We start from the raw sequence: 25,666 nt of genomic DNA on the forward strand, positions 1-25,666 counted from the left end.
TTTGTTTGATAATGCACCTGTGAAGCGTCTTGGGGCATTTTACTATGTTAAAGGTGCTATATAAATGCAAGTTGTTTAATTTTTTTTGAATGTTTCTGTTAGAGTCCTAACTAGTGTGTGGAACTTGATTTTTTTTTTTGCTTTGAAATATTTCCCTATCATGTGTCAAGTTCTACTTACTCATTGTTGCTCTCCTTGCTGACCTACTTTGGCTCTTGGTCTATAGTAATCCTTGTATTTAAATCACTTACTTTGTAACCACCTCCAGGCTTCCTCCCCCAGCCCAACTCCAATTTTCTGACTTTGGCCTCTTTGTACCTCTATTGGTGGCCATGCCTTCAGCCACCTCGGCCTCACACTCTGGAATATCCTCTCTAAACCCCTCTGCCCTGATGCCTGCCTTTCTTCCTTTAAAACCTGCCTTTTTGACTACAGTTAGGTCACCCTCCAAATATATTTTTATGGTTGTGTCTTTTTTTCTTGTACGTCTCCATGCTCTTGAGTAATAAATGTGAGACTGGCCATGAACTGAGTTCCTTGGATGGGTAATGCCATAAAGATTAGAAGATTCTGAATTTATTTCTGGGTCTGTGCAGGAATTAGCTGATTTCAGTTGGGTTCTCCATTTGTATTTAGCACCCTGGCTTAATATATGGAAGAGTAAAGTTGACAACTTGCTCCTGACAATTATCCAATGAGTCCTGCTGGAATAGAGTGCATATTTAGATGTCGGGACAGGATTGGGTTTGGCTGTGATGCTGTCAGTGGGTAAATAACATGCTGCCACTTGCTGCCTATATTTGCTTGCACGTGAAGAATGCCCACTTGTTTGAGATATTGGAGAGCTGCTGCTGCCAGTGGCATCATATCCCAGCCAGAGGGTCTTCAGGTGAGACGACTGGCCAAAATAAAACGGCACACAAATACAAACTGAGGTTGAAAAGTGCCACTGGAATTGGAACCAGAGTTTTGCTAATGTAGCTAGTTAACTTGTATTACTGTTAGAATGTTTCTATTTTATTTCATTGTAATTTTTTTGTAGGCTAAAGAAAAGTGCTTGCCTTGGTGAAACATTGTCCAAGTGCATGAATCTCAAGTAGTTACGTCAATAAAACCAATTTTCAAGCACCTCCTGCGACATTGCTCGTGGGGTTGTATGACCACGAGTGCTGTGTTAAATTGGGTGCATTTGCAGGGACCTGAGAGGTTGGCTCAAGAGTTGAGTGAAAAGGCTTAAGTTGTTAAAATAAAACATCTGAATCTTTCCTCTTGGACTAAGCCTTGGTGTGGTCAAATCAAAACATTTTTGTTTGCTACAATATGACTGTACAGAATTCTTTTGGGAGAAAGGTTGATGCAATATGATTGTTTAGTCATTATTTTCTACTTTTACTGTTCATTGAAGAGAAAAGAAATTGAAGTTCCATGCAACCACAAAACCTTTTCTTGCATATATTTCCTTTCATAATATTTGTAACAAATGGAGCATAGAATCGGGGAAATTTACAGCACAGAAGGAGGCCATTCAGCCCATTGTATCTGCTGGCTGAAAGCAGTCCAGCCTAATCTCGTTTTCCACCCTTGAATACTGAACTTAGAATAAAGTAACTGTGCGCTAAACCTTTGAGTCCTCCACAAGTTTGATTGATGTATGTAAAATTTAAGAATCCTATTCAAAGTTCAAAGAATGTGGTACTCCATTAGCTTGAGGTTTGCAAAGTTGAAGAAAGACAAACAGTACATTATTTACAACCCACTTTAATTCAGATGCAAATGTATCAAGACCAGAAATGATTGAAAGGTGGAACTAAGATCCTTTGGAAGATTGGTTAAAAAATGAAAGCTGTATTCTTGTAGACTGTATTTGTTAAACATTATCTGAACCAATGCATAACGATTCTACAACTACTGTTTGGCAGACATTGAAAAGTTTCGGGGAAAAAAATCAGACACTGCTGGATCATCATTCAGTCCAAGATGGCTGATGACATTTCAGCAGAATTACCCCAATGTACATGTATGTCAGTCTTTTTTGCACTTAAAAACCAATTTTTAGTATTTAAAAAAACTACCATAAAATTTGGCTCTGACTATAATTTGCAGTCATGTACATTAAATGTCTATAAATGTAGAAGTAGAGCTTTGAGGTATTTATGAAGCGAGTAATATAAAAGTAAATTATGCATGAGTTACATTTACAATACGTCACACTTTAGTGAAATGATTGCAAGTATTTAGCTGCTGCGAGTGCTCTTCACTAACAGCAAGCTTTCTAGGCAAATGCCTTGTTTTAAAGAGTTAGGTTAAAATGCTATTTTTCAATCTACTTGTCATTTAAAAAGATTTACATTCAGAAATATTAGACTGTTTAGTTTTCTTTATACTGACCACTAGTTTTCATAAATGTCTGGTCTGCATTACAAAGTAATTGCATCATATGTTTACAATGATAATGGAAGAGCAGCACAGAATATATATCCTGAATAACATCCAATATTGTAGTTAAAAAGAATGCTCATGTTGCATTTCTATCAAATTTAAATTTGATTGGTGGAGATTATTAATATTTGTTGACATATGTTAAATAGCTGCTGTCAGTGCGACTGTTATGTTTGATTTAATGTGTCATAGGAAAAAGTTTCAGAATTCTGTCTTGCGAGTTGTACCCCTGCTCATTCACTTCATCCAAGTTACATAAACTGGCAAATCATGCAATCTGTAGAAAGAATAGCCTTGCCCTGTTTATTTTTGTTGTATAAGCTCTATTTACAGCTTCTTGTACATAAACCACTGAGCTACAGGATAAATTACAAAATGTGGAATTGAGTGAAACATAGTTTAGTCCTCTTCCCTTTAGTTAATTTTGCTGTCTTTTATATCTGCCCCTTGTATCTCAACTATTTCCGCTCCCCCATTCCAATGTTAGCAGGTCATCTGTTGAAAATTTAAATTGAGAAATCCATGTAGATATAGATGGTTCTAGTTTTGGCCTTTAGTTTTCTCTCCTGCAGTTGAGTCATGTTGAAATATGCATCTGCAGGTGCTAACCGTCCTCCATGTCTCCCAAGTGACCATTCTTTACGTGGATGTCCAGACAGTAATCTGAGCCTAATCCTACCCTTGCCCACCTTTCCCCACAATCAATCCAAGAGGTTATTGGATGTAATCAGGAGTGGGAAAACTGACTCTGTTTTCCTTCTCCAGCCTAGGGATGTTGGGGCCAATTGCGCATCTATTGTTGTCCTAGCTGGGTTTAGCTAACTGATTGCAGACCAAGATTGGCCAGTAAGGTTCAATACTATGCTAGGTGTTGCATTTACTCACTAGGGAGGAATGCACTAAGTTTGTTTTAAGTCTGCGGATGTACAGTGTGATATGCATCAGTAATGTTTCAAAATACTGCATCACAAAGTGATGGAACATGTATCAGATTCCGGAATGAAATCAGAGCTCACCAATCATGTTGCCAAGTAGAGACCAGGTATTTACCAAACAAAGAGAATTTAAAAAAAACTATAGGACCAATAGCCCTTAGTAACTGAGCTCTTTCATTTGCTATAGGGATGCTGGGTTGGTCCTGCCTCTGAATAGTCTTCTGTTGCCCATCTTACTGAAAAGCAAGAATAAAAGTGCAGGAACAGCACCATCTCACAGACCTTGAATGAAGCTCTAAAGTCACATGGAACTGCAAATCAACTAGTGGCCTCTGGTCCTCCTGTATAAAGAAGAGTGCTTTCTCTGCAGCTTCCTGATTAAACAATTTATTCACAACCAGCACAGGTGCAGAATTCCCAACATAGTGCATATACTGAAAAAATATAGTCTGCTCTTAATTCAACTAATAACAAAAGTTGAATTATCACAAAATTCCCAAGTTAATTCAAGTGATTGATTGATTGGATAATTAAAATGTTAGTACAAAATGACTGAATTATCATAAGCTAACTTATATGAACATTCTGGCTGACTAGATTCATTACAAAGACCAGCTACAACAGACAGCTATCACTTTGGAATCAAAACAAACATTGCTGGTATCTCAATATCCCTTTCTAATGAATTTATATTACAATGTAATTCCTATCATCCATATGCATACAACAGGTTGTAAACGTGTTTTCAGCTTGGTGAAAGAATCATTACTTTGATTTTGACGATTGGTCTGCCATCATTTGGCTATTGACATTTTCAAATTCTGGAGGCGAGCGTTGACTTTTTCTTTACCCCATCTTGAAAAGATGGCTTATTTATTTCCAAAGCAGCATTTCTTTTGTAATACCTTGGATTGGATGTTTTCTTACATTAACGAAGCAAAGCTTGTAAGTCAGCTGGAAGCAGTTTCCTGAACAAGGTAGTCACCCTTGATTCCTAAGGAACAAAAATAATAATTAAAAAATTTACAAGTGGGACTAATTAAATATTAATCACTGGGACTCGGCCAAATATAGACTATGGTCTCGGTCCAGATTGTAAAATGCAGTCTATCACAAGAGTACCAAGAGCGGGAGAGTTCAGGAGTCCGAGGAGCAGGAGGGCCGGAGGTCGGCAAGGAGTTCACTTCTGACTCTGATCTCATAGCCCTCGTACGGGCAGGTAAGTGGCTGTTTGATTGGTAAGTATCTTTCTTTTTAAACAGATAAGTCTAATTAGAGGAATGGCAGCGGAGCTCAGTCCTGTGGCGTGCATGTCCTGCGGCATGTAGGAAGTCCTGGGCGCTTTTCACGGCCTAGACAACCATGTGTGCAAGAGGTGTGTGCAAGAGGTGTCTCCAGATCAACTAATCGAGCTCTGCGTTTCAGAGCTTGAGCGGTGACTGGAGTCAATATGGTGCATGCGTAAGGCTGAGAGCTACGTGGATAGCACGTTTCAAAAGGTGCTCACCCCGCAGCTTAAAAACATGCAGGTAGAGGGGAAGTGGGTGACCACCAGACGGATGAAAAACACTAGGCAGGTAGTGCAGGAGTGGCTCCCCACCGCCGCTGCTCTCCAACTGATACTCTCTTTTGAGTACTGGTGAAGGCGATGGTGCTTCTGGGGAGTGCAGCCAGAGCCAAGTCCAAGGCATCACGGTGGCTCAGCTGCAGAAGGAGGGAGGGACAAAGAATAAAAGCTATATTCAATAGGGGATTCAATGGTTAAGGGAACAGAGAGGCGTTTCTGCAGCCGTGACTCCAGGATGGTATGGTGCCTCCCCGGTGCCAGGGTCAAGGATGTCAGCAGAAGTAGGGTATTCTGGCGGGAGGGGGTAAACAGCTAGAGGTCGTCTTTTCAAGGAGGACATAAGTAGAAAGAGAAATGAGGTCTTGTGGGCAGAATTTAGGGAGCTAGGAGGAAAATTAAAGGGTAGGACCTCAAAGGTAGTAATCTCCGGGTTACTACCGGTGCCACGTGCTAATGAGTACAAGGATAGAGAGGATGAATGTGTGGCTGGAGAGTTGGTGTAGGAGGGAGGGCTTTAAATTCCTGAGGCATTGGGACCTGTACAAACCGGACGGGTTGCACCTGAACAGCGCCGGGACCAATATCCTCGCGGGTAGTTTTGCTAGTGCATGTTGAGAGTTTGAACTAGCTTGGTAGGGGGATGGGAATCTGAAAACCAATTCAATAGGGAAGGAAGAAAAGCTGAAATTGGATAGCAAGAATGTAGAAAGTGAATCTGTAAGACAGGAAACAAGGGTTAGAGTAAGTAGTAATCAAGGAGGTCTTCCTGTGCTAAATGGTACATACTTTAATGCAAGGAGTATAGCGAATAAGGCGGATGAGCTAAGAGCACAGGTAGACACTTGGGAGTATGACATTCTAGCCATTACAGAGACATGGCTGAAAGAGGGGCAGGTTTGGCAGCTCATTATTCCTGGTTACCGGATTTTTAGTCAAGACAGAGAGGGGTTAAAAGGTGGGGGTTGTCGCAGTATTGATTAAACTATTACCGTTATGAGGAGGGATGATATGTTAAAGGGATCATCAAATGAGGCCATATGGGTCGAATTGAAAAATAAAAAAGGGGCGATCCACACTGCTGGGCGTGTATTATAGACCCCCAAGTGGGAAGGAGATAGAAGAGCAAATATGTAGGCAAAACCATAGGGCAGTAATAGTAATGGATTTTAACCTAATATTGATTGGGAGAAATATAGCGTGAAGGGTATAGAGGTGCGGAATTCTTAAAATGCATTCAAGAGAGCTTTTTTAGTCAATATGTAACAAGCCCAACACGAGGGAATGAAGCTGGGGTATTAGTGGGAGAGCACTTGGGTACCAGTGACCATAATCCAGACAGATTCAAGGATAGACCAGGAATAAAGTCCCAAATTGGGGAAAAGCTAATATTGCTAAGTTGAGAAGTGATTTGGCCACAGTGGACTGGAAACAGCTACTTGTAGGTAAATCAGTGTCGGAACAGTGGGAGGCATTGAAGGAGGAGATCCGGAGGGCTCAGGCCAAACATGTGTCCTTAAAGAAAAGGGGTGGGAATAACAATTCTAGAACCCCTCCCGGATGTCTAGAGACTTACAGGGTAGGGTAAAGAAAAAAAGGGAAGCTTATGCCATATACCGACTGTTAAATACTATAGAATCTTTGGAGGAATATAGAAAATTCAGAGTTAAATTAAGAATATTAGGAATGCTAAGAGAGAGCATGAAAAATTATTGGCAAGTAAAATGAAGGAAAACCCAAAGATGTTCTACAAATATATTAAGAGCAAGAGGATAACTAAAGAAAGGCCTATTAGAGACTATGAGGGTAATGTATGTGTGGTAAGGTTCTTAATGAATACTTCGTGTTTGTTTTCACAAAGGAAAGGAGCAATGCAGATACTGCTATAGAGTGAAATTCTGGATGAAATAAACACAGAGAGGAGGTATTAAGGGGTTTAACAGCTTTCAAAGTAGCTAAGTACTTAAGCCCTGATGAAATGCATCCCAGGCTGTTGAGCAAAGTAAAAGAGGAAATAGCAGAGGCCTTGTCCATCATTTTCCAGTCCTCTTTAGATTTGGGCATGGTGCCAGAGGACTGGAGGACTGCTAATGTGAAACCGTTGTTTAAGACGGGAGAAAGGTAGGCCGAGTAATTACAGACCTGTCAGCCTAATCTCAGTGGTGGGAAAATTATTGGAAAAAATTCTGAAAGGCAAGGATTAATTAGGGATAGTCAGCATAGATTTGTTAAGGGAAGATTTTGTTTGACTAATCTGATTGAATTTTTCGAGGAGGTAATCAGGAGGGTTGATGAGGATAGTGCGTACAATGTAGTGTATGTTGACTTAGCAAAGCTTTTGATAAGGTCCCACATGGTAAACTGGTCACGAAGGTTCTAACCCATGGGATCCAGGGCAGTAGGAAGCAAAGGGTGATGGTTGATGGATGTTTGTGCGACGGGAAGGATGTTTCATGGGAGGGGTGTAGTAGTGAGGATGAGGATGAGGAGGAGGACAGAGAGAGAGGGTGTGGGGGGAGGGGTGGAAGCGGGTGTGGGGGGTTGTCGAGGGGGTTTGTGGTGGGGGCTGGGTGGGGGGTGGGGAAGAGAGAGGGGAGACTGGATGGGGGCACACCTGCTCTCCTCCGGCCCTTCGATCAGAGTGCCCCCCCAACCCACGCTCCTCCATTCCACGCTCGTCCATCCCTTGCCACGCTCCAGGACGACCAGAGAATTCCTCGGTAGGATTCCGGCGCGCTTTTTATCCTAGGCAGGTCACATAAATCTCGGAGGTGCGCCGTTTTCTCCAGCATCGGAAACTTGGGCCCAATTAGATTGGTGAAGGGCTGGTAGGGGTGTACTCCAGACGTCATAAGATGTTGCGATAGAGGATTGTAGTTTTCTTTGAGAGAATAAGCTGGAAGGGGCAACTGCTTTCCCTCTTCTGTACTTGTCTCTTGTGAAATGTTGCAATAGTGAACAGGTAACATGGAAACTCACCAGCCAAGAAAATAACTTGTATGCGTTTCACCATTAAGAGTCTGTTAAATTGTTGATACAATTAAAGTCCAACACCAGAGCAAGAGGAGGAGGAGGATTTGGGGATTAGAGTTGGGTGAGTTAGAGATTACCTCAGTTGAGCGAAGTTCAGACTCTGGTATTGGTTTGGCTTGGCTCCAAAACCAAAAACAGCTGAATCAATAAAGTAAATCAATAGCATCGTAAAACCCTAATACATGCTTAGCTTTTCATTAATCAGTACCTGACTCGCCTTTCTTATTTTATATCATAAAATAACAATCACAGAAGCATTTGTTAATTATTTGTTCAGTAATTTTGTAAAGATTTTCAGCCTTGTTTATGCTGCATTGAAGTTAAGTGGTTTTAATCAGTTTCATGGCAGTATTGGAAGTTCTGTGGATTTACACTGTTGGTTTCATACCAGTGTTGCTTTAGTTGCTGTTTCATACTTACATCACATAGCCAGTGTAAATGGGGTAATTGTGTGGGCTAGGAACTGTGTGAAAAAGCTCTCATTCTGGTTATTCAGGAAAGAATTCTAGCTAAAACCTAGCTGACTGTGTCTCTCCGGTTAGTTTATACTTATTCAACTGAAACATAGATGAACACATCATTGAGGAAAGCAACCTTCTGTTCTGCTTTTAGACAAACGACAAGTGTCAATTCATAGTGATGCGAGTTGGAATGATGATGCCGAGCAGTCAGTTCCTGCTTTCCAACACATTATGAAAAGTTAAAATTTCTCAAATAAATGTTTACTATTCCAGACTCTCAATGAGTGAGGCTTCCTCTCGATCTTTTTAAAAAAAACATGTAATTGTGACAAACTTCCAGTTAGTTTGTCTTCATTTTCTATATTTAATGATTGAAAACAGATCTATAGAAAGTATCTCTTGCTCATTAAAAAAATTGGGAATAATGTAAACATTTTATTTTTTTTTAAATAGAGAAATTGATGGATAATAATTTGTTAGATTTGTGAGTATAATAAACATGGAATTTTGAAATAGATTTAACATTTTCTGCAACTACAAAGAATATGTCTTTGATACAGTTCAAACTAATATTTTACAAAAAAACTCATTTATGATGCAGTACTGGTATTATTAAGTTACTAGTTTTATCTGTTAACAAGACTCTAATTTAACTAAGTTTGATCTTTTGTCCTTAATCAATATTTCTCCATGCTAATTTATATGGCAGTATTAACTTGAGTTATATAGCACCTAGCAGAGCAAATGAGATACATGCTAAACTCTTAATTTCTTGAACAATAGATTTTATTTGAGTCTCTTATTATGTGCTTGGTTTAATCAGATAGAAATGCAATTGACATTCTTTTTAAATGTTCTACAGTTGATAGGTTTTTATCTGATCTTACCCTTTTGGTGATTAACAGGGTTTTTGTGTGTGTGAAAGTAAGGATTTTCTTCCTCCATGTTCCCCACCCTTTCTTTCCTCTTTTGAAAGTAGTCACTCACTCATGTATATTCCACAGGTACTGACCTCACCCCAAGTACCAGTCGTCACAGGTGAGTCTATACCATAAATACTAGGCAGGTATATTAATTGAGAATTAAGAGTTCTCAGTGGGATTGCCCTTTGTACAAGGAGCTCACCCGATAGGGGGTGCAAAATTGTGCATGCCAGCCTGCCCCTTAAAGGGGCTTTACCGAATACAGTTAGTGAGCTATGCTGAGGCTGCAAAGGGATAGGTGTTGACAAAAATAAAGTAAATGCAAACCTAATGTTAAGGAAGAAGCTGAGTCTGTGATCGGAAGTGTCAGAAAAACAACAACTTGCAATTATATAGCGCTTTTAGTGTAGTAAAACATCCCAAGATGCTTCACAGGAGCATTATCAAAAATTTGGTGCCGAGCCACATAAGATATTAGGGCAGGTGTATAAAAAGCTTGGTCAAAAAGGTGGATTTTAACGAGCATCTCAAAGGACGAGAGAGGCAGAGAGGTTTAGGGAGGGAATTCCAGGGTAAAAATAAGCAGAGTGGATTAGGAAGGGAGAGAGAGAGTAACAAAGGTAATAAGGCATCAGTGACTAAGGTGACATCATAGGAAAATAGAATAAGTCAAAGCTACGGCACTATATCTGAATACGCAAAGCTTTTGCAACAAAATAAATTAGTAGCGCAGATAGAAATTAATAGGTGTGATCTAATAGCCATTACGGAGACGTGGCTGCAAAGTGGCCAAGATTGGGAACTAAATATTCCAGGATACTTAACTTTTAGAAGAAATAGGCAAAATGGAAAAAGGAGGAGGACGGGTAGCCCTGATAATAAAGGATGAGATTAAGACAGTAGAGAGAAAAGATTTTAACTCTGAAAATAAAGCAGTAGAATCGGTTTGGATGGAGCTAAGAAACAGCAAGGGGCAGAAAACATTGGTGGGAGTTGTTTATAGGCCCCCAAACAGTAGTTGTAATGTAGGGCAGAGTATAAATCAGGAAATTAGAGTCGCATGTAACAAGGGTAACATCATGGGTGTCTTTAATCATCATATAGACTGGGCAACCCAAATTTGCAGTAATAATGTGGAGGAAGAATTAATGGAATGTATACAAGACAGTTTTCCAGATCAGTATGTTGAGGAACCAACTAGGGAACATGCTATTTTAGATCTAGTATTGTGCAATGAGAAAGGGTTAATTAATAACCTTGTAGTAAAGGGGTCTTTAGGGAAGATTGCCATAATATGATTAAATTTTATATTGAAAGTGAAAGTGATTTAATTAAATCCAAAACTAGGGTCTTAAAATCTAATTAAAGCAAACTACGTTGGTCCAACCGTGGCTAACAAGAGAAGTTAAAGATAATATTAGATCGAAGGAAGAGGCTTATAAAAGAATAGTAAGCCTGAGGATTGGGAGGACTTCAGAATTCCGTAAAAGAGGACCAAGAAAGGGAAAATAGAATGAGAGTAAACTAGCGAGAGACATAAAAACAGACTGTAAAAGCTTCTATAGGTATGTAAAAAGAAGATTAGCGAAAGTAAATGTGGGCCCCTTACAGGCTGAGACAAGAGAAATTATAATAGGGATTAAGGAAATGGCAGAGAAATTAAACATGGAAGAAGATGCAAAAAAACTTGCCAGGCATAGTAGAGAACCAAGAGTTTAGCAAGAATGAGACTGAAAGAATTTAGTATGAATTTTTAAAAAATAGTACTCGAGAAATTAATGGGACTGAAAGCTAATAAATCCCCTGGACCTGATGGCCTACCTCCTAAGGTTTTGAAAGAAGTGGCTATAGAGATAGTGGATGCATTGGTTGTCATCTTTCAAAATTCCGTAGATTCTAGAATGGTTCCCGCGGATTGGAAGGTAGCAAATTTAACCCCACTATTTAAGATGGGAGAGAGAAAACGGAATTATAGACCAGTTAGCCTGACATCAGTAATAGGGAAAATGCTAGAATCTATTATTAAGGATGTAGTAACAGGTCACTTAGAAAATAATAATAGGATTGGGAAGAGTCAACACGGATTTATGAAAGGGAAATCATGTTTGAAAAATCAATTGTTTTTTGAGGTTGCAACCAGAAGAATAGATAAGGGGGGGAACCAGTGGATGTGGTATATTTGGATTTTCAGAAGGCATTCAATAAGGTGCTACACAAGAGGTTATTAAACATAATTAGGGCTCATGGAATTGGGGGTAATATACTTGCATGGATTGAGGTTTGGTTAATGGACAGAAAACAGAGAGTAGGAATAAACGTGTCATTTTCAGGTTGGCAGGCTGTAACTAGTGGGGTGCTGCAAGGATCAGTGCTTGGGCCTCAGCTATTCACAATATATATCAATGATTTGGATGAGGGGACCAAATGTAATATATCCAAGTTTGCTGATGACACAAAGCTAGGTGGGAATGTAAGTTGTGAGAAAGATGCAAAGAGGCTTCAAGAGGATATAGACAGGCTAAGTGAGTGGGCAAGAACATGGCAAATAGAATATAATGTGGAGAAATGTGAAGTTATCTACTTTGGTAGGAAAAATAGAAAAGTTGCGTATTTTTTTAAATGGAGAGGGGCTGGAATATGTAAATCTACTCACCCACCAGGTTGCTCAGTTTATTTTCCGAATACTATAGTGTCCATTTTTTCATTTTGTGCAAAGCCTTCAGGGCAAATCCTTCCTCTATCTGTTCATAGTCATGATCACTGTCGTCATCTGGCTCTTCTGTTATTTCAATAGAGGGAAGTGAATAAGAAAATATTAAAGTTTAGAACCATCAGACCCATCATGGATGATCTGAACAAAAAGCATCCTGAAGGACATAAATTTTGTGCACAATTGTCAGTGTTAAATGACTTTGCCTATGCTAGCATACCCAGAAGACCAAACTATGTGTTGACCACTCTCTGCGTGAAGAACTTCCTGACATCAGTTCTAAATTTGGCTTTCACCTTTTTGAACCTGCCCTACTACCATAGTTTTGTTTGAAAAGTGTTCCACATCTATATTTTTATACTATTTGCTACCATATACAGTTCTGTAAAGTCAGCTATCATTCACCTCCTTTCAAGACTAAAAAGCTCAAATTTCTCCAGCCTTTTTTCGTAACTGGCTGCAGAAATCAGTCTTGTGGCTGGACTGCATCCAGTGCTCGGATGTCTCCATGAGCAGAATTGGACATAATACTCAAGATATAGTTTGACCAGAACACCGAGAATGATTTCCTCTGACTTCTACTCTGCTGTTTATAACTATATAATGCAGCGGTTGGTTGTGATGGGTCTACTGAAACTTCTAGATTTCTTAACTTCATCCTTAGGTATTTCAGCACTGCCCACGGAGTATGTTTTTTCACCCATCTTTTTCTTCCCATGCGCTTACTTGGCTTAACTGAATTTAATCTACTATATTTTGTCGTTCTTGAGCTGCCTCCTCTGCCCTTTCTACTTTAGTGCTTGATTTCTGATGTGGGTGATTGAATTGCATTTCCAACGGTTAAATATCTTCAAATAAATAATGGAAAGTATTTACTGATTCCTGGACCAGTTTAGCAGATTTAGAAGAAAAATCATCCGGTTGCACCGATGGATGTTGTTCCTACCCATAAAGGCTCTGGTAGTGTAGTGGTTATGGTGCTGGACTGGTAGCCCTAAAAGACACGAGTTCACATCTCACCATGGCAAGTTATGAAATCCAATTCAACAAATCTGGTTTAAAAATAACCATGCTAGATTTCTGTAACGACCCAATTGGTTCACTAATGTACTTCAGTGAAGGAAACCTACCACTCCCTACTCTGTCCAGCCTGTCCTATCAAGCCACTTGGTTATAAAAAAATTGCTAAGGTGGTCCAACACCACTGTGTAGGAGAAATGCCGAAGGATTGCCTTGAATCTGTCCTCAAAATACAATCAGTAGTCAGGCTGAATGCCGGGAAAGGAAAGGGTTAATGCTATGAAAACTTATAACTGTACAAACAATGCATTCCTTATCAGGGCTAGAAGAAAAACCATCAAGACCATAGGCCAGGAGAAGGCTCATTAAGGAGAAATATAAAGATGTCTTGCCTTATCTGGACCGGTGTGAAATCCTTTGTGAAAAAGAGCTGAGTCGCTAGCAAGAGAAGAAAATACTTTTTCAAATTTGTTCCTGGGATGTGGGTGTTGCTGGCGAGGCCGGTATTTATTGCCCATCCCTAATTACCCTCGAGAAGGAGGTGGTGAGTCACCTTCTTGAACCGCTGCAGTCCATATCCAGTGCTGTTGGAGAGTTCCAGGATTTTGACTTAGGAACGACGATATATTTCCAAGTCAGGATGGTGTGCGACTTGGAGGGGAACTTGATGTTCCCATGCACCTGCTGCCTCCTGTTAGGTGGTAGAGGTCATGGGTTTGGGAGGTGCTGCTGTATCTTGTAGATGGTACACACTGCAGCCATACAGCACCGGTGGTGGAGGGAGTGAATGTTTAAGGTGGTGGATGGGGTGCTAATCAAGCGGGCTGCTTTGTCCTGGATGGTGTCAAGCTTCTCAAGTGTTGTTGGAGCTGCACTCATCCAGGCAGTGGAGAGTATTCCATCACACTCCTAACTTGTGCGTTGTAGATGGTGGAAAGATTTTGGGGAGTTGGAAGGTGAGACACTCGCCCCAGAATACTCAGCCTCTGACCTGCTCTTCTTACCATGGTATTTATGTACTGGACTAGCAACCCAGAAATCGTGAATTCATAATCACACCATGAAAAATTGTGAAATAACATTTTTAAAAAAGCAATTTATGGGCTGGCACCAAAACAGAAAAATGATCATAATCCACATTCCAGGAACAAATAAAAAGTCTGTCTTTTTCTTGCTTGCATTTACATGGATTCTTTAATGACCTCAGGAAACCATAAAGCACTTTACAACCAATTAAGTACTTTTGAAGTGTAGTCGCTGTTGCATGTAGGAAGCATGGCAGCTAAGTTGCAAACAGCAATGTCCCACAAACAAACAGCAATTTAATAAATTAGCAGATAATCTGTTTTAGGTATTGGTTAAGGGATAAATATTGGCCAGGACACTGGGCGAATTCCCCTGCTCTTTTTCAAATAATGCCGTTGGGCTCTTTTATTTCCACCCGAGTGCAAATGGGACCTTGGTTTAACGTCTCATCTGAAAGAGCACCATTACGAGTGCCAGCCTAGATTCTGTGTTCAAATCTCTTGAATGGGACATGAACTCACAACGTTTTGATCCAGAGGCGAGAGTGCTACTACTGCGCCAAGGCTGATACCATGGTCATAAGTAAATAAAAAAAATAGGGGGCTGAAATTACCCCCCGGCCCGAAACAAGGTGCACGCGTCCTGTTTTAATGGCTTTTACCACTGCTGTGGTTGAGGTCGCCTCGAGTGAAATTCTGCTTTTTATTGTTTTTTTAAAAATTCGGTCCGGAAGTCGCTCTTAGGATGACTACACAAGAGGGGCGGATACGCGGCGGTGGCAACACTTGAGGGGCGGAAGTTGGAGGAGGTGCAGAGTGACTGCTGCGATGACGTTGCATCACCATGGCTCTCCCCTTCACTTAAAAGGGAGAGCCTTCACGATTTTAAAACTTCGGCCCACTGGAGAGTGTTTCGGCCAGGCCAGCGGCCTGTTGGGGGCCCGGCTGAACCCAGGGGCATAATTGTCGGGCCAACATGGACAGTCAGCCGACAAAAAGAACATGGTGGCAGCACATCCTCCCCTTTACAGGAAGTCGCAGTGCCGTTGCAGAAGGCCACAGCCTCATTGGACCACTGGGAAAAAGACGATTTTGGCACCATCGGGCGGGCCAAAGATTTTCCAGAAAGGAGTGACGCCGTTGGCGGTGTAGAAACATAGAAACATAGAAAATAGGTGCAGGAGTAGGCCATTCGGCCCTTCTAGCCTGCACCACCATTCAATGAGTTCATGGCTGAACATTCAACTTCAGTACCCCATTCCTGCTTTCTCGCCATACCCCTTGATCCCCCTAGCAGTAAGGACCTCATCTAACTCCTTTTTGAATATATTTAGTGAATTGGCCTCAACAACTTTCTGTGGTAGAGAATTCCACAGGTTCACCACTCTCTGGGTGAAGAAGTTCCTCCGCATCTCGGTCCTAAATGGCTTACCCCTTATCCTTAGACTGTGACCCCTGGTTCTGGACTTCCCCAACATTGGGAACATTCTTCCTGCATCTAACCTGTCTAACCCCGTCAGAATTTTATATGTTTCTATGAGGTCCCCTCTCATTCTTCTGAACTCCAGTGAATACAAGCCCAGTTGATCCAGTCTTTCTTGATAGGTCAGTCCCGCCATCCCGGCACAGTGATGATGCACTTAACACGGATCGGCAGCGGTGGGGGGGGGGTAATCGGGACACTGCCGGGAAACCTCGGAAGGGCAATTGGGCTATCAGTGGCCATTCCACGAAAAGTCGACGTCCACTCCACTCTGCAACATGGCTGCCGATTTGCAGTGATAATAGGCCTTAAGGAGAGGGGCAATTTCGGCCCCTAGATGTCAGTACTGCACTGACTTGGACATCATGAGGGGTACCAATATAGCTATGTGATGTGATTGACAGCAAAATGGCCGAACTCTTTGAACACACATCACTCAGATTGGTCAATCGAATTAAGGATGATCCTTTGGAAATTAATGATACACAAGATAGATAGTCTTTTTGACACTAAAGTCAACCTTAGTTTAGTTCTAGTCTTTCTTGTAGTCCTTGCAGTAGAGGTGTGAAACGTGTATTTGTCTAGTATATGTAGAATAATTAAAAAGGCTAATAGAACTTAGGCATACTATCTCAAGATAGCTGGAATCTAAAAGAGTAGAAGTTATATTACAGCTGTACAGAGCTCTGGTTAGACCCCATCTGGAGTACTGCATTCAGCTCTGACCACTGTACCTCATGTATTGGCCTTGGAGGGCGTGCAGCACAGATTTACCAGAATGGTACTGAGGCTAAAAGGGTGAAATTATGACGACAGACTGGTGTTCCCTTGAATATGGAAGATTAAGGGGTGATCAAATTGAGATGTTTATGATGATTACAGAGAAACTATTTCCTCTGGTGGCAGAGTCCAGAACAAGAGACATAATTTTAAAATTGGAGCTAGGCTGTTCAGGGGTGATGTTCGAAAGTACTTCTTCACACAAAGGGTAGTGAAAATCTGTAACTCTCCCGCCTAAAAGCTGTTGAGGCTAGGTCAATTATAAATTTCGAAACGGAGATCGATAGATTTTTGTTAGGCAAGGGTGTTAAGGGTTATGGAATTAAGGTGGATAGATGGTAAGCTACAGATCAGCATTGATCTAACTAAACGGCAGAACAGGCTCGAAGGAACAAATAGCCTACCCCAGTTCCGATCGCTGTAAAATTGGAAAGTGCATCTCAGAAAGTGGGCTGGTAAGGGCACATTTATTGCCCATCTCAAGTTCCCGTGACAACTGAGGCAGTGTAAACTCAAGGCATGAGTGGACTGGAGTTACGTAGATGATCTCAGATAGAAGTGTGCACCTTCCCTGAAAGGATTTAGTGAACAAATTAGGTTTTTACAACAATCTGGCAAATTTGTGATTTTTCTTTTTTGGCGCCAGCCCATAAATTGCTTTTTTTTTAAAAAATACTAATTTCACAAATTTTCATGCTGGGTTCTGGGTTGCCAGTCCAGTACTGTAACCCTTTGGTCTACAAGACCATTTCCTGTTACTGCCCTACTGGCTTTGCTTTCCCTGCAAATAAATAACACAACTCAAATGTGAAACCAGTGAGAGTTTACACTGCTGACAGAATCGCACCAATATCCGAACCATGCAGTATTTTAATTATATCCAGTAGGTTAATTGTAAGGTTTATCCATACTGGGTTCAGTGAAAACCCGTAGTGTATAAAGAATGGCAGGCAACTCTAAACCTGCCTCTGCCATTGATGGAGAGTGGTGCTCTCTAGAAAGGTTGGCATAATATTTAAAGTGGGCATTTTGGAATTTTTGGAGTAGCCTCGGAGTTTCAATGCCTCCAATTTGTGGTGCAGTTTACACAATAAAAGAGAATAGATTTTGCAATGTTACAAAATGGGTTCCAAGAAACTTTTGCACAGCAAACCTATCCTTCTAATTTAGACTTGATTAATCAACTGTTGAATCAATGTTGTACATGAAAAACCTCCTTCCGTGGACCACTAACCATAATTGATCGACAACAATTGGAGCATATTTAATAAACAAGATACTTCATGGAGTGTTTATTATCTATGTCATATGTGCCACAATAAATGTGTAAGTTTTCCATATAATTGGTAATGTTGCCTCTTTAATTCATACTAAATCAATTTAATAAATACAATAAGACAATTTATCTAACATTTCAATAGTTAATATTTTGTGCTGTTATCTGTTGGCAATTCTCAAAATGTTGAGTCTAGAATTACTCAACGAGTATTGTACAGCGGAAGCAGAAGCTCTGATGAGCAATGGCAGCCACAGACAACAACCGATCAATTTGTGTCACTACAAGCTAACACAACAATCCATTTTTGTTGACATTTTTCAATGGCTAATTTATCAACTAGAGTTCGGACTTTGTCAACAAACGCCTTCATGCAGCCAGCACATGACAGCTTTGTGTATGAATCAGGTTGACGCTAATTTGTTTTGCACAGCTGGCAAAATAGAGATCTCTTCCTATAAGCATCTGAAAAGAACATTTAGAGCTCATTAAAAAATCTTTTTTTATTCTCTCAACTTACCTTCAGGAATTTTTGGAGCGTCCTTTATTTTCCCCTTCTGCGTTTTTGCGCATTCACTAGGAGTAACTTGTAGAGGCTGCGTGGAAAAGGGTTTCTTCAAGCTTGCTGGCAATGCTGCATTGTCAGTGATAGGTTTTGGGCACACAGGAACTCCCTTAGTAAAATAATGAAGAAGTAGGTTGGTTTACAGAGCCATTTTCATGTATTTTACTTATATTTTTTTTAAACACACATTGTCTCCCCATTTCACCTACTCACCTGAAATCACTGATTCTTGCTGGGGTATAGTTCCACAAGCACCTTTAGCTCTCCAGTAGCTCGCCCAAGCAGCTATTTACTTAAGGGCACAGGCAATAAGTATCAATTTACCCGTGGATCATGACCAAGTCTACCTCCGTACACATGTGTTTCCAGCAGGGGTCACTAGAGAGTGGCCTGGTGCATTTTCACCTTTCCAACCCAGGTGCACCTGGGCTAATTATGAGGCCCTGATTGCTGCCCCAGCTCAGATCCGCTCCCACAGCAGAGTCTGGGATCACAATTGGGACTGTCCACTCTGTACACAAAGAAGCAAATCTTGCACTGAGATAGCACCTTTCACGACCTCAGGATGTCTCAAAGAGCTTTACAGCGAAGGAAGTACTTTTGAAGTTAGTCATTGTTGTATTGTAGGAAATGCAGCAGCCAATTTGTGCACAGCAAGTTCCCACCAACAATAACATACACCATTGTATCGCTAAAATATGATGTCATCATGCTCATAGATAAGAGTTTTAAATTAGAATTATTACTCTAAAAATCACAATTTTCTGCCTGTAAACATGCAGATTCACATCAAGGCTTTTCAGAGCCACCACCTGTTAGGATTAAGGGGTGAGCAACCACATTTTATTAAAAATATTGTGTATTAGCCTACTTCCTGTACAACGTTCTGTTGCCTCAATTTTTGTTCACACTTTTATGTCAATAGTTAACATTGAAGCTGCCTATGCGAACATATAGAACACAAATCCCATATGCAAACAATTGCCTGTAATATTGTAGTTGCAGGCTTTAGCTAGTAGGTGGGGTGGAAGTTTCTGTAAACTCTGCCAACACAGTCACCATATCCTATGTGAAAATAACATTAGCCTGGATTTTGCGATAGGAATAACGGTGAGGCTATCAATATTCACTATTATTAAGGAGTAAATCGGACAGCAACTTCCAGCAACCGCATATGTGCAGTTAAACGCGGATATCCGTAAGTTACTGTCCGATTTGCCCAGCTCCTCCACACGCTTTGCTACACCGGTACCTTGCCGAGAGATTCGGCATTAAAACACATGAAAGGCGTGAAGTTGTGGTACTTACCCACTAGTTACCCAATAAACCCATCAGAAAATGTTGGTGCGTTCTTTTTCTTTTTAAGTGAATTTTTAATGGCGTGATAATTCTTAGTTACAGCCAAACACCTTTCTGACCCTGAATATTTACTGTTACAAGTGTGAAGTCTCATTCCTTCAGAATTTAATTATTGTTGGAGCTGTTAGTAAAACATTTTAATTAAAACAATTTAAAAACTTTTTTTGTCTCCTATCTCTCTCTCTCTCTTACTCCCATCTTTTTCCCCCCTTTATTTCACTTTCTGTAAATGATTTGACATTGAATTAAATATTAAAATTTATACTTCCTAGTTTAGACTCTGGGTGGGGGAACTCGAAACATTAAAAAATGGGTGGGTTGAGGGCATGTGGGTCGTTAAATGTGAACGTGCCTCCAACCCGCCCACTTCCAATTTTAACAGAGGCGGGGCGGTGGCAGGCATCCAATCCGCTGCCAGGTGGGTGGTCTATTTAAATATTATAAGGCTTGAAGCCTCTGCATTAACCTTCATTTTGTATTTAACTTTAGCTGGTCGGTTTTTCACGCCTCGTGAAACCTGCCAACTAAAGCAAGGCAAGGACTGTTGGATCCAGGTGGCAAGTGCCTTTACACTTACCTTCTGAATCCAAGGTGCCGACCTAATCCAACTCCTGCAATCGGAGACCTCCCTCCCTCATCCGGGCTTCCAATCAACTCCCCCCCCCCCCCCCCAACCCCAGGCCCTCGATCACTCCCCAGGCCACCAATCACCACACCCCTCCCCAGGCCTCCAATCACACCCCTAGGCATCTAATTCCCCGCCCCCACACAAGGCCTCTGACCACATCCCCCCCTAACTCCAATGAATGCTACTTCAGTCTGTGATCGATATTCAGACTCCCCTCCCACCCCTTCAGGCCCCCCAATCTTTTTGCTTTCCCTCACCCTTCGCGGCCTTTGGATCCTTGTGAGATTTTACCCCCACCCTGGCTCCTCCAGGCCATTTTACCCATTAAAATTCAGCCCTGCATGTCTTGGTAAGGATTCTTCAATCTGATTGGTTGGAGATCAGCTGTTGCTTTGCCTACTCACACATGCCACAGATCCCCTGTAGAGGGCGTTGCGCTGTAAAGGATCACTAGTAACTGTAAGTTGTCGCTCAAAAGCCCACAGAATGTCTGTGGGCAGCTGGAAACATAATCAACGGCAAGTGCCGTTCCTTCGCCGCTGAGTGCAAAATCCGGCCTGTTGTATTCATCAACTAACGGTAGGCACTGCCACTGGTGATTTGTTGGTATTTCAATATATATGGAGACAGAGCAGTAACTATCTGTACATTGCATAGGACAACTAAATCTTACATCCCCAACCTCAATATGTGTATCATGTTGTTCTTGGCCCTGAAATATACTAACGAATCATTAGTGTACAAATACTTTTCGTCTGTGTATGAGCCTCCTTTGTCTGCTATTTTAACCAAGAAATTAATTTTACACAAATAAGTTAAGCATTTGTGCAGTGTAATTTCAAGGCCTTTGCCACCATCATTCCTTTTGGTGGATTCAAACAAGTATTGATGGGAGTGTTCTGATTGGTGATGGAATTAACATATCAATAGATTATATCATTCAGAGTTGAAATTCTTTCATCTGACAAATGCTTCAAAACCACTCAGTAATATTCTCAGTAAAGTAGCTGCACAATTAGTTTGTTGTGAAAGCTGGTATCCACTTAGTGCTTGACTCTGACATTATGTAGCCACATGACTGACTTACATTATGTAGCCATACGACTGACTTACATGAAAGTCTACTTAAGTGAAAGTCGAAGGATTCAGACAGTATGCACTTCATAAGCATTCCAACTGAAGTCTATGCTGTATCAAAATGAAATCATATTTGTTTTGAATGACATCTGAAGGTGAAACACAGTCCTTGTAACATCAAGTGAATCTGATAGCACCTTCCAAGGATTCTGATTTTATCTTGCTTTATTGGTGGGACCTTTTCAGATTCTGACTAATTTAATTGTTATCTTCCACAATAATTATCTTAATGGGTTATAATTGACATGTTCTGTTGCTTTCTAATGGCTCAAAGGATAAGGACACCATGTGACATTATATTGATTCATACAGACCAGGAAGATATGCAGGAGGAAAGCCTGCTGCGTAAACTTCTTGTACAAGACACTAGCTATTTCTTTGCCCATTGGGTTCATCTGTGCAGATGTATGTAGATCTTGTGTTTGATTCAGCCTTTGTTCTGCAGATAGTATCTGGGGTTATGCTCAGCATACAAGGCAATTGTTGGCAGCCAAATCATCAATAAAATCAAAGGACTGACCAATGTCATTTATGATTGATGGGCTGATAGGGTTCACTTTGTATGAAGTGCTCTCCATACAAATTACAGATGCCTTTCAGATAGTCATTTAGAGTCAGGGGTCAGATCTTAGCCACGAAGGCGGTGGCAGCACTACAGTTAGCCTGGGAGAGGGGAAGGAATATTGGGCCACGGTCCTTACTCCTGATAGTTATCCAGCTAGTAAATGTGTATGTGCAGAGATCAGGCTTGACCAGGGATCCTCCGGTGGGAGAATAATCAACTGTCACTCTCTCTCCAGGCTCATCCATGAAGAATACCACTTGGGTACCACAGGACTTCCAACAATTGTGGAACTGTGCCCCACCTTCAAGGGGGAAGGAGAAAAAAATGCAGGGGGAAATTATTTAAAAAAACAAACAGATTTATTGATTTGACTGCATGAAAGGATAGAAACATAGAAACATAGAAAATAGGTGCAGGAGTAGGCCATTTGGCCCTTCGAGCCTGCACCGCCATTCAATAAGATCATGGCTGATCATTCCCTCAGTACCCCTTTCCTGCTTTCTCTCCATACCCCTTGATCCCCTTAGCCGTAAGGGCCATATCTAACTCCCTCTTGAATATATTCAATGAACTGGCATCAACAACTCTCTGCGGCAGGGAATTCCACAGGTTAACAACTCAGTGAAGAGGTTTCTCCTCATCTCAGTCCTAAATGGCTTACCCCTTCTCCTTAGACTGTGTCCCCTGGTTCTGGACTTCCCCAACATTGGGAATATTCTTCCTGCATCTAACCTGTCCAGTCCCATCACAATTTTATATGTTTTTATGAGATCCCCTCCAATGAATACAGGCTCAGTCGATCCAGTCAAGCATGATTTCCCTTTCATAAATCCATGCTGACTTGGACCAATCCTGTCACTGCTTTCCAAATGCGCTGCTATTTCATCCTTAATATATTCCAACATTTTCCCCACTACTGATGTCAGGCTAACCGGTCTATAATTACCCATTTTCTCTCTCCCTCCTTTTTAAAAAAGTGGTGTTACATTAGCTACCCTCCAGTCCATAAGAACTGATCCGAGTCGATAGACTGTTGGAAAATGATCACCAATGCATCAACTATTTCTAGGGTCACTTCCTTAAGTACTCTGGGATGCAGTAGTAACTTTCAAAAGGTGATTGGATTTATACTCGAGAAGGAAAATCATTGCAGGGCTATGGAGAAAGTGCATAGCAATGGGACTGATTGGATTGTTCTTTCAAAGAGCCGGCAAAACACAATGGGCCAAATGGCCTCCTTCTGTGCTGTATGATTCTACGAGTAATTATTCAGAAAGATTACAACGGATTCTAACTATTGTCATGCTGAATACTCTTAATTTGGCACAAGGAGTCTGCACCAGCTTCAGTCCATTATTGCAGCCCGACATTTGCATTTATAGAGCGCCTTTAACATAGTAAAACATCCTCAGACACTTCACAGGAGTGTTAATCATACAAAATTTGACAGATGACCAAAAGCTTGGTCAAAGAGGTAGGTTTTAAGGAGCATCTTAAAGGAGAAGAGGTTGAGAGGCGGAGAGGTTTAGGGAGTGAAACCCAGAGTTTAGGGCCTAAGCTGCTGAAACTTTAAGAGTTAACAGTTCAAACCATTATACTCTCCAGTACACAGGTCTTGCCCACGTTTATGAAAAACACTTTCACCGTATAACTTCCAGGGAGACCCCAAAATAGTCCACCAGATAAGGTTTATAACTGAAGAAGAAACATGAATTTCACAGTGCAGGACACGTGAAAGATTGAAAAGAGTAGAAGAGAAGAAAAGGTAAATGAGGAATTACAGGTTAAGTGATGCCTAGCCTATAAATTGCAGGAGAAAGTTAAAACTGAGGGAGGTAAGGAGTTTCAGAGTTTTGAGATACTGGGAAAGAAAGGATTAGAGTGGGAGGTGCGGTATGGAACCTATTTTCAGAGATTCTTTGTCAAGAAGGAATTAATGGGGGAAATGATGAGACTTCTAACAGGTACTGCTGCCAACAGATTAATAATATGTAAAGTGTTAACAAGTTGTTGCTAATTATTTTGTTCATTTGCGCCTCAATAATTACATTGAAAGTATGAGAAGAATAGTGATTTGTAAAATGGAACCTTGAGCGCCTCGAGACATTTTATTACGTTAAAGGCGCTATATAAACGCAAATTGTGATTGTTGTCACTGAGAATACCGTGGATTAAAATTAAAGCAAAAAAAGTGGAAAATGTAGTGATTCAAAAGGCATCAATTAAAACATTTAAATTGCCTAGTATGATGTCAGTAACAAATATATTAATAGATGTGAAGTCCTTTATGTTTTAAACCTGCAGGTTGTTGTTGCTATTCCAGTTCTGACGAACGGTCATCAACCTGAAACGTTAAAGGCTGGTTTTTCGGCTCATTTACGCATCGGTTAGCGATTTAAATGCTGTTTTTGGGTGTTATGCGTTCAGGCTTTAGCGCCCCACCGAAAGATTCGGCTATTGGTTTGCGCCGGCGGAAAAACTTACCGCCCTGCCCTCCGTTTTTAGTGATGATGATGACGTCAATCGTTGTGCATCGCTGCGCTAGCGCCCGAGATGGAACTTTCAACCTTAACGCCTCATTTCACGGCCGCCCCAGGAAATGCCTGAAAAAACCAGGTGGTCCCTGGGTGCGACAGGCGGTATTGGCAGCGTTTTTAAATGGAGAGATGAGGTCATATTGACTGAATGGTTGCGCACATCACGCTGCATGAAGCTTGACTTGCAAACTTCACTTTCATCTGCCATTACAGTACCCGTACAATGTCAGTGAGAAAATTTAATGGGGGCATTACTAGTTCGCCAGTGTATCATGCTCCATGCTATTGCCCAGGCGGTGTCAGGTTAGAGGAAGGGCTCTTGGCCATGTTGGCCCAAGGACGAGGAGAGGCCAAAAGCATCTGGGGAAGAGGGATTACAGGCACTAACGCTCAGACCTCCAGCTCTCTGAGGAGCAGTGTGTGAGAAGGCTGCGCTGTCCTGCTGACAGAGACATACCATTTCCTACAGGTAGACCTAAGCCTACACCGCTCTGGAGGCAGCCTTCAATACTCCCCTAAACAGGTATCTGAATTCATTGTGGTGCGCTGCATGTTGCACAGCTCGGACATCAATGAGGGGCCAGTGGGGATTGCAGGCCCACCTCAGGAGGAGGAGGAGGAGGATGACAAGGCTCCCATTTGATAGCCACCCCATCCACGGGAGAGGCAGCTTGGAGATACTGTCGGACCAAGAGTCGCACATCGCCAGCTCATAATCGACCGGCTCTCCTAAATGGAGGAACCTGAGGGATGGAGCTAATACTGGACACACTATATGCCCCCATAAAGGCACATCTCTGGTGAATGTTGGAATGATGCACAAGACACCAATGGCAAATGATGAATCATAAACTTTATTGCAACAAAGTCACAAAAACTGCCCCCACCAAAATAAAATCATACAATATACAACGTTATGTTGCAGGGCAGTAAACAACAATGAAACTTCTTTACCACCGCAAGTTTCGGCTCGGACGCACAAAATCTGCTGTGTAACGCCTGACTTAATGCCAACGCTCCTCCAACTTACATTTACGCCGGAACTTGCAGTCGAAAGCACAAACTATTTTCAGGCGCTTACTTTAATGCCCCGCTGCGATTAACTCCCCAAAATCGCAAAACCCAAAAATCAGCCCAAACTGTTTCTTTTTCCACAGATGCTGCCTGACCTGCTGAGTATTTCCAGCATTTTCTGTTTTTATTTCAGATTTTAAGCATCTGCAGTA

At 41.3% G+C, this 25,666-nt stretch overlaps 1 protein-coding gene across 1 annotated transcript in view; it reads right to left on the bottom strand.

Annotated features, from left to right (window-relative positions):
• Positions 1-4,121: 4,121 nt before the first annotated feature.
• The window catches only part of themis2 (thymocyte selection associated family member 2), a 106,499-nt gene continuing 84,954 nt past the window's right edge, over positions 4,122-25,666 (bottom strand). Inside the window, exons 6-8 of the mRNA XM_070899974.1 lie at positions 18,171-18,323; positions 12,009-12,144; positions 4,122-4,368 (exon numbers count right to left, since the gene is read on the bottom strand). Of these exons, the coding sequence (XP_070756075.1) occupies positions 12,040-12,144; positions 18,171-18,323 (258 nt within the window). The 3' untranslated portion in view covers positions 4,122-4,368; positions 12,009-12,039. The remainder of the gene's footprint in view (positions 4,369-12,008; positions 12,145-18,170; positions 18,324-25,666) is intronic.

This window comes from Pristiophorus japonicus, chromosome 14 (genome assembly GCF_044704955.1).
Source record: "Pristiophorus japonicus isolate sPriJap1 chromosome 14, sPriJap1.hap1, whole genome shotgun sequence".
NCBI classification, from domain to species: domain Eukaryota; kingdom Metazoa; phylum Chordata; class Chondrichthyes; family Pristiophoridae; genus Pristiophorus; species Pristiophorus japonicus.